This window comes from Nicotiana attenuata, chromosome 11, assembly GCF_001879085.1.
Source record: "Nicotiana attenuata strain UT chromosome 11, NIATTr2, whole genome shotgun sequence".
Lineage (NCBI taxonomy): Eukaryota > Viridiplantae > Streptophyta > Magnoliopsida > Solanales > Solanaceae > Nicotiana > Nicotiana attenuata.
In genome coordinates, this window is record NC_031999.1 from 656,711 (window position 1) to 666,958 (window position 10,248).

Sequence of the window (10,248 nt, forward strand, 5' to 3'; positions counted from 1 at the left end):
TATAATTTCAACGTCAGTACCTCCGAGTTGGTAGCTATTCTGAGAGGAATGGGTGATGTACGATGGCCGAAAGAGATGAGGTCAGATCCAAGCAAAAGAAGCCTGGAATTTTGGTGCGAATTCTGTAATGATCATGGCCATAGAATAAGAGATTGCAGGCTCTTGAAAGGATAAGTTGAATATTTGTTGTAAAAAGGCTACCTCACTGATCTGTTTAGTGAAAAAGGAAAACAATTTGTCATGAAAAATAGGCAAGAACCACCAAACCACCCATCGCCAAAAAGGAAAGTAAATGTCATAACTGGGGGTGAAGAGGTCAATGGGGTAACATACACAGTAGCCTAAAAGACATCCAAATCACAGTTACTCATGGGAAGCGGGTTCGCAAAGTTTTGGAAGGAGAAAACATAGTATTCGACGATGAATATGCGGACGGCTTGATCATTTCCCATAGCAATGCACTGGTAATATCTTTACTTATCCATGATACTAATGTCAAACAAGTTTTGATTGACTCAGGTAGCTCTGTGAATATCATACTACTGAAAGTAGTGAATGAGATGCAAATGACTGACCATATCATACCCAAGGCTCGGTCATTGTCAGGGTTCGATAATTCAAGTGTCATAACAAAATGTGAAATTATGTTGGCAACGCTCGCAGAAAGTGTCGTCAAAGATACTAAATTCCAAGTGGTAGATGCAAACATGGCCTACAACATAATTTTAGGATGGCTATGGATTAATGATATGGATGCAGTCCGTCAACATTGCATCAGCTAATCAAATTCCCATCATAATGGGGAATTCGTCATATCAGAAGAGATCAACAGGCAGCGTGTAATATCAACTCAGTTGCAATAGCGAGTGGAACGCTCGAAGACAGAGATGATAAATAGCAATTACATAATCCAGTTAAGGACAATTCACTTTCTATCTCGACTGAAAATCAGAAAAATGAAGCTGATACAGATTCAAGGCCTGATGTGATCCAAGAGCAAGAGGAGAACGAAAATATCAAAACAACCATGGAGGAGCTTAAAGTTGTTATGTTATTCGAACACTGGCCTGATAAAAAAGTTTACATCGGAACAAACATGAGCTTGGAAATGAAAGGTAAGTTGATTGAATTCCTACGTACTAATGTCGATTGCTTTGCTTGGTCGCATTCAAACATGAAAGGTATACCATCGGAGGTAATGACTCGTAAGTTGAATGAAGATCCATTACACCCCCTGTCAAGCAAAAGAGATGAAAGCGAGGAGCATTTAAAAATTAGGTAACCCAAGACGAGGTAAAAAGCTTCAGAAAATTGGCTCAATTCGCGAGGTAAAGTACCCTGAATGGTTAGATAACACTATTGTAGTCCCAAAAAAGAATGGAAGCGGCGAGTGTGTGTGGATTACACTGATCTAAATAAAACTTTCACTAAAGATTCATTTCCTTTATCTCACATGGATCAATTAATTGACTCTAATGCAGGTCATGAATTTATGAGTTTCTTAGACGCATATTCTGGTTATAACCAAATAAAAATGGATCCTCTAGATTACGAAAAAACTTCATTATTATAGACAGGGAGATTTACAACTATAAGGTTATGCCGTTTGGTTTGAAGAATGCTGGAGCAACATGCCAAAAGTTGGTGACCAAAATATTTTAAGAATACTTGGGGAAAACCATGGAAGTCTACATTGACGATATGCTAGTAAAATCAACACGAGAAGGAGATCATTTCCGGAATTTAAATAAAACCTTTGAAATACTCCGCAAGTATAACATGAATCTATACCCGAAGAAATGTGCTTTTAGTGTTGCCTCAGGTAAATTTTTAGGATTTCTTGTTTCTAACAAGGGGATCAAAGTGAATCCCGCTCAAATCAAAGTAATTGAAGAAATACCCCATGTGCTCACTAGCAAAAAGGAAGTACAGAGGTTAACAGGTAGAGTAGCCGCTCTACGAAGATTTATATCCAAATCTTCAAAAAAAGGCTTTAAATTCTTTTCAATATTGAAAGAGCAAAACCAATTTGAATGGACTGACGAATGTCAACAAGATTTGAAGGATTTGAAGTCGTATTTATCAAAACCATCACTGTTATCGGAACCAAGGGACAGAGAAAGGTTACTCGTTTACTTAGTTGTATCAGATGTGGCAGTAAGCGCGGTACTGGTGCATAAAGATAAAGGTAAGCAGTCTCCAATTTATTATATTAGCAAATCCTTTCTAGATGCTGAGACATGGTATCCTCATTTATAGAAACTTGCATTAGCATAGCATTGACAATGGCAGCAAGAAAATTACGACCTAATTTTCAATGTCATATTATTTCTGTTGTAACTACTTTTCCATTAAGGAATTATCATGATCCCAAATCCACTAGTCGTGATGGCACCTAACTCAACCCGCTAGGTAAGATAACTAATAACTATCCAAGTTCAATAATATTAATAAGACAATCAAAGAAAAGGAATTATCTTAATCTTATACATTTCCCCAGGACTGGTAGTACAAATCATGAGCTACTAAGAATAGAATTTACAAAGCTGGTATGAAGTAAATACATCATCTATTTGAAAAGTACATAAACTGAGTATTATGAATCTAAGGCTACCATGAACAAGAGGCAGCTACAATCGGAACGCAGGTACATCTTCAATCCCAGCTCCCATAGATCACAGCAGCATCATTAGTCAACATTTGCACGCAAGGTGCAGAAGTGTAGTATGAGTACAACTGGCCCCATGTACTCAATAAGTAACAAACCTAACCTTAGGTTGAAAGTAGTGACGAGCTGAAACATAGGTCGGGTCCAACACAATAGCCAACAGCAATTCATAACAATGTAAAGCAAATAATACATAAAGAAGTGACTCGGAATTTAAATTGCTCAGCTTTTTCGTAATTCCCAAAAATAGTTTCGCTTTTCAAGTGTATAAGTGTAAACCCAAATCCTTTACCGAAATCGTCGAAAAATATGAGATAGTTTGAAAATTGTAATTTTTCTAAAAAGATCCTTTCCACAATAAATACGATGTTTCATTCTCTTTCCAGATAGCAAGTGTGAAATACCTCTCTATGCCCACATATCAATATGTGTAAAAAGTCATGAATGACCTGATACCATACAGTATGAGGAAAATGCATCTCTATGACTGTATGTTATGTGTGTCTGCCAATGCCATGTATCTCAGAGATGAATCATGTACTCACACTCTCAGAGTACTAAATCTCATTGTCTCACGCTTTCTGCTCATTATGCCCAATCACTCAATACCGTATATGGCCAATCCGGCCCAGGGAAGATCCATCCCGAAATATATACATCAACTGACCAACAGACCATGGAGAAGATCCATCTCCAGGTATATAATGCTTCGGACAAGATCTATGTCCAGGGAAGATCCATCCCTTAATATAATCAACCGCGCTAGTGTACAGACTCCGGAGGGGCTTCTACAGCCCAAGCGCTATCATAAAATCAGTATAACCACTGCAGGTGTGCAGCCCGATCCCATAAGTGTCACTCATAATCAGGCTCTCAGCCCCACTCAATCATCAATCTCTCCAGTCTCACTCACAGGCTCACAATGTTATGTAACTAGCCGAAAAACAAAGATATGATGTATCAGTGAATAACAACTGAGACTGAAATATGATATGAATGCATGAATATGACTGAGTACGAAATATCAATGAAATCAATGAGATACAGTAAGAAACGACCACTATGGGTCCCAACAATATCAGCAAAAATCCTAAACATGATATCTAGCATGATTGACAGCTCAATTACTTTATCACATGGTGAAAACAAATATATCAACAAAATAGGACCACTATATAGTGCCATGGAAACAACGGAGTCATAATTTCCAGGGTGCACGCCCACACGCTCGTCACCTAGCATGTGTGTCACCTCAATACCAATCGCACAACACGTAATTTGGGGTTTCATACCCTCAGCACTAAGTTTAGAAGAGTTACTTACCTCGAACAAGCCAATTCCAATATTGAGCAAGCCAAGCGATGCTCCAAAAATGCCATCACGTGTGTAGCAACCTCCGAAAGAATCAAACTAGCCAAAAGCAACTCAAATACATCAAATAAAGCCCAAGGAAAAAATTCTAAATGATAAAGATCGAATCCTTAATCAAAACCCAAAATCGACCAAAAGTCATAGCCGGGCCCGCGCCTCGGAACCCGACAACGAGAAGCAGTGACGAGCGGTCGACAACTAGACTTACTAGTGGTCCAATAAAATAATATAATAGATTATAAACAGGTATGAAACACAACAGTAACCATGAGATAAAAACTGTAACTCACATTTCCCCAACTTTTCTTTTGACAATATAAACCTCTCGAATGTCATATGCTATCTCAACAGATCGGAAATATCAAAATGTAATTTCAAATGGATAAGGAATACCATACATATTCCAGGTCTCAATAAAAGGGGAATCTCACGAATATTCGGACTCCTAGCGGTATTATGCATGATTATGCCGAGGTCGTACGGCCCGATCCAGAGTGGTGTGTACACTGCCGAAGGTCGACCGGAGCGAACAAGAGATGCATCTCAATACACTGCCGAGGCGTTCGGCCTGATCCACAAGAAAGGAAGAAGCTTATCGAATTACGAGTCACGTGCTCACAACACATGTATAGGAGCATAAGGTGAATATAACTATTACCGTTTATCAAATATCTTTCCAAACAACTCAAGGTGATACAGTTCGGCCTAATATATTCTTAAATCAATTTCAATTATGTATTCAACTAATTAAACTAGAAAATTCAGTTTAAATAATTCAGATATTACATGATAGAGTCCTAGGTCTACCCAGACATAAACATGCTTTAGCTACGTACGACTCTTGTCACCTCGTGCGTACGTAGCACCCACAACTAGTAGCGCATAACAATGTTAATACCTACGGGGTAATTTCCCCCTCACAAGGTTAGACAGGAGACTTACCTCACTCCGAAGTTCCAATGGACGGCTCCAATGCCTCTCTAACACCTCAACCAACGCCCATCGATCCGAAACTAGTCAAACAACGTGAAAATCAATCAAAATATACCACAACACTCATATTTAATTAATTTATAACAATTCCCAACTCCGCTTGAAAAGTCAACCCTCAGGCTCACGTGCCCGGATTTCAAAAATTCTTGAAGATAATCATTACCCACAACACCACAAACTCAAATATATAATTTATTCCTAATTCCATGTCCAATTTCTTGGTCAAAATCCAAAAATACGAAATTCTAGATTTTCTACCAAAATCCCACAATTTCCATAACTTTTCATGTTTTAAATCCACATATAATCCACATATTTCATTCAAAATGTGTAGAAATATCTTACCTCAAGATGAATGATGAAACTGGCTCCTCCAAATCGCCCAAAAAAATCGCCCAAGCAAGAGAGAAATTAGTTGAAAATGAGGAAATCCCGACCTTGCAAGAATCTGCCCAGGCCCCTTCTTTGCGAACGCGGCAAGACCCTCGCGTTCGTGAAGCACAACCAGCTTCAGCTTCCAAATCCTTCTTCGTGGTCGCGAAGACAGGCTCGTGAAGGCGATTCCCTACCCGGCCTAACTATCGCGAACGCGGAACCATCCTCGCGAACGCGTAGGCCAAGACTCCCAGGCCCAATTTTTCTTACGCGAACACGACCAGGCCATCACGAACGTTGAGCACAACTGCCCAAACCTTCACGAACGCGACTGCCTTATCAAGAATGCGTTGAACAAAAGGCCCCAGTCCAAATCCTTCTTCCCTAATGCGTCTCTCCATCCGCGTTCGCGAAGCACAAAACCAGCAATAGCAAATTATCTAAACTTGGTCTGAAACCATCCCGAAACACACCCGAGGCCCTTGGGGGCCCGTCCAATCATACAAACCAGTCCCAAAACATAACACGAACCTACTCGAGGCCTCAAATCACACCACACACCATCCAAACTATGAATCGATGATCAAAACCCTTCTTTATACTTTCAAACTTCGCCAAACGCGTCCGAATTACACGTAAACATCCCGGAATGATGCCAAAATTTACGTGCAAGTCACAAATCATGATACGAACCTAATCCAAGGCTCGTAACCCCAAACGGACATCGATAACACCAAATTCCACTTCAAACCAAACTTAGGAAACTCTAAAACCTTTAAAATGCCAACTTTCCACAATAAGCGCCTAAATGTTCCCGGACCACCCGATACGCAACCTGAATACACGCCCAAGTTCAAAATCATCATACGAACCTATTGGAACCTTCAAGACTTGATTCTGAGGTTGTTTACTTAAAAGTCAAATCATAGTCAACTCTTTCAGTTTAAAACTTCCGAATTAAGAATTTTCCATCAGAATCAACTCCGAACTTTCCAAAATTCAATTTCGACCATGCGTATAACTCATAAAATATGAAGTAAAGCTACTCAAGGCCTCAAACCGCCAAACGACGCGCTAGAGCTCAAAACGCCGGTCGGGTCGTTACACTCACTCTCAGAAATCGAATTAATATGCCACAGAAGACGTACCATAGGCTTTCCCATAGTGTAGTACTCTACTAATTTGTGCTCATTCAGTCAAGGATCAAGTAGGAATTTATTTGGTTGTAATGTAGACTGCGGGACGGGTAGGATACATTTGAATATAGTGGCTACACCTCCCTAAGCACTTAAATACATACAAATTTATAACTTAAACTCCACACTTATTTTGAACCAAACCCCAACCTTTACACATAATAGCATCAAGCTCCCAATATCTTTAAGCACAAACAAGATGAGAACTACCACTAGTATGGAATCCATTTTTTTCTTTTCTAAGTTCTGATTATTATTTTTCAAGCAAACTCACTTTTTTTCCTTTTATTTCCCTCCAAGTGTCTCTCACAATTTTTTTCAAACAATGCATATTTCTCCTTTTTTTAGTAGTTCCACTCAAAAACCCGACCATACCTCACTTACCTTTTAAAAGCTCATAACAAAATCAAGTTCTCAAGAGAGGCAGAAGGTTCAAATAGATAGTCAATTTAAACAAAGTGGATCAGGCTTACAGTGTGGTTGACAAAGAAGTAGGATTACATGCTCAAATGGCTAACTAATACACAACAATCATGCGAGTCATAAACATATAATTGACTCAACAAAGAAATGCCTATATCTCTTCCTAGACTGAAAATGACTACTATTTTGCTTTGCAAACACACAGGGAAAGTTCTAGACATCAACTGACATGCATATAATATCCATAAAAGCCTCACTCATGCATTGGCACATAACTCACTTAGGATCGGATCTATCCCGACTCTCCAGTCAAAGTAGTAGGCAGGTCAAAATCAAACAATTTAAGGCACTACAATACATGAGTCAAGAACTGAGCCTAGGCGTCATAATTAATACACTCACTATTCTTAAGGCACAGCAAAGTTAAGAGCAGTTATCTCCATTTAACACTATAGAAAAGACTGTCATATTCCTAATAAAAAAACTAACTACTCCCAGTTCAAGAAAAACCCTTGGAAAAGAACCGCGACACAAATAAAAATCAAGGGAGAATTGTTACACTACCTAGGAAAAACAAAATAATTTTACTTCGACTTTGATCCCTCAAGAAGACAGTCGAGGAAATCCATCGTCCGTAAAAGTAAAAAAAAGTCAATCAAAAGAAACAAAAACAAACAGATATTTACTTATTTACATCCCCTACCCCACACTTCAAACTGTGGCATGTCCCCATGACACACAAATAAAAAGCAAGAGGTAAAGGAAACTCCCCAGATTCATTTAGCCGGGGGTCTGAATCGAAGTCGGGATCTCCTTTGCACGCCCGACCCAATGCACACATCCATGCTGGGAGCTTCTTTTCAGCCTTCTTTGGGTACACCCCACACTTATCACTTTTACTCTCTCCAAGTTTCTCCATTGGGGCCCCCCTTAATCGTTCCATCTTGAAGATCACCCTTTCCTCCCCCACTCTGAGCATGAGCTTCCTTTTCCTGAATGTCTAAAATTGCTATGCCAGTATCCAAGAAGGGTTTTCCTAAAATGATAGGGACCTCCCTATTCTCCTCCATGTTCACCACAATGAAGTCCACAGGGAACACAAATTTGTCCACCCGAACTAGCACATCTTCCACTATTACTTCAAGTATGATTGTGGTCTGATCCGCTAGCTGCAAGGACATGGGTATCGATATGGTTTCTCCAATCTCTCCCTCTAATTTCCTGAAAATAGACAAAGACATAAGATTAATAGAATCACATAAATCACTCAAAGAATTTTCAAACTTAGTACTTACTAAATAGCAAAGTATAGTAAAACTCTCTGGATTTCCACACTTTTGAGGGAGTTTATTTTGCATAATGGCACTACAATACTTTGTGAGCTTGACAACCGATGTCTTTTCCACTTCCCGCTCTTTGGACAATATCTCCTTCAAAAATTTAACATAAACCGGCATCTGTGATAGCACCTCGGTGAAAGGTATATTCACATGCACCTGCTTGAGCACTTCTAGAAAGCGCCTGAATTGTTTGTTCAGCTTATCCCTTCTCTGCTTCTGCTGGAAAGGTAGAGCTGGCATATATTTACTTTATTTTGTCTCCTCATTTATTACATTCTCATCTTTCTTCTTCTTCTGAGCTCTAGTCTTCCCCTTCTTCCTCGAACCATCATCCAACATCCCTGCACCTTCTTGAATGTTGTTATTTTTCTGCTCCTCCACAATCTCCACATGTCTTTCAATCAGCTCATCCTTTTGTTTTGCCCTGGGATCCTGCAATACGTACCCACTCCTCAAAGACACTGCATTTATTGTCTCTTTTGGATTTCTTTCAATATCTACAGGGAGAGTTCCTGGAACCCTCTCAGACAATAGATTATCTAGTTGCCCCACCTGTCTTTCCAAGTTTTTCAAGGCCATGCCCAGTTCTCTAATAGTTGCGCCATGGGTATCAAGACTCTCATCTATATTAATAATACAGGTCTTCATCAGATCTTTCATGTTAGACTGATTAGATTAATGAGGATGATATTGATGCCTCTGCTGATTTTGAAAACCTGTAGCTCCTTACCCTGGGGTATGGAGTTATTTTGCTGCCATGCGTTTGCACTACCACCTGGTGATCTCCAAGACAAACCTAGGTGCCTCTGCCCCTTGGAGTTAAAATTGTTGCCACTTTGGTAGTTGCCTCTTTCAAAGCTCCCCATAGCATTTACTACTTCAGCTGAAGCTTGACACTCGTGTGTAGGGTGTCCCATTCTACAAAAGTCACATGCTTCTTACAGCTTACTCTGTACCTTGGCCAATGTTAACTTTCTTATCTCTCTAGCAATGGTGTCTAGCTGGGCTTGCATTGATGTCTTAAAGTCTACCTGTTGCACTCCAGCTGATTTTCTTCTATGGTTCTCATCTGCATGCCATTGATTTGCATCATCTAATAATTCATTTAGAATTGCAACAATCTCTTCAGGAGTTTTCTTCATAAAAGGACCTCCAACTGCGTTGTTTAGCGTCCTCCTGCCAGAGGGTGTCAGACCATCCCAGAAATCTTGGAGTTGCATCCACACGCCTACTATATGATAATGACATATTCTCATAATATCCTTAGATCTTTCCCATTCTTCAAACATTGTTTCTGTCTCTTTTTGCTCGTTGTGGATCTCTCTTCGAATTTTCCCTATTTTTGCAGCTGAAAAATATTTTCAAGGAACCTCTTTGTCATGACTTCCCTAGTTTGAATTGACCTAGTCGGCAAACTCCACAACCAGTGCTTAGCATATTTCCTCAGTGAAAAGGGAAATGTTCTTAAGTAGATAGCATCTTTCGGTACTCCGTTGTGCTGGAGGGCATTCATAATCTCATCAAAATCCATCAAATATGTATTGGATCTTCATTGGGTTTGCCACAGAAGACACAATTGTTCTGAATGGTCTAAAGTAGCCCTTACCTGATCTCAAAATTATTAGTTGCGATTAGAGGGGGTCGCACACTAGATACTCCTTGGTTGTAGACTGGCCTGGCGTAGTCTCCCAGTGATCGTCCAGGCCTGGGCAGATTATTTTCAAATTTGTCCTCAACCAGAGGTTGGTTCAGGTTGAATCTTCGTCCTCTATTCCCGTCAACCATTTCATCAGCTCTGAGAGCTACTTCAGCAATTGCTAATGTGGCTGCTTCCTGTTAGGCTGCTTTCCGTGCAGCAAAATCAACTATCTTCTCACTGTTC

The 10,248-nt window shown here is 39.8% G+C and overlaps 1 protein-coding gene across 1 annotated transcript; it reads right to left on the minus strand.

Moving 5' to 3' along the window:
* Positions 7,923 to 9,283, minus strand: LOC109234633. The gene is made up of 4 exons (XM_019400703.1): positions 9,097 to 9,283; positions 8,693 to 8,989; positions 8,401 to 8,599; positions 7,923 to 8,247 (listed from the first exon to the last, which is right to left on the minus strand). The coding sequence occupies exons 1-4, from the start codon at positions 9,281 to 9,283 to the stop codon at positions 7,923 to 7,925; spliced, it is 1,008 nt and encodes a 335-aa protein (XP_019256248.1).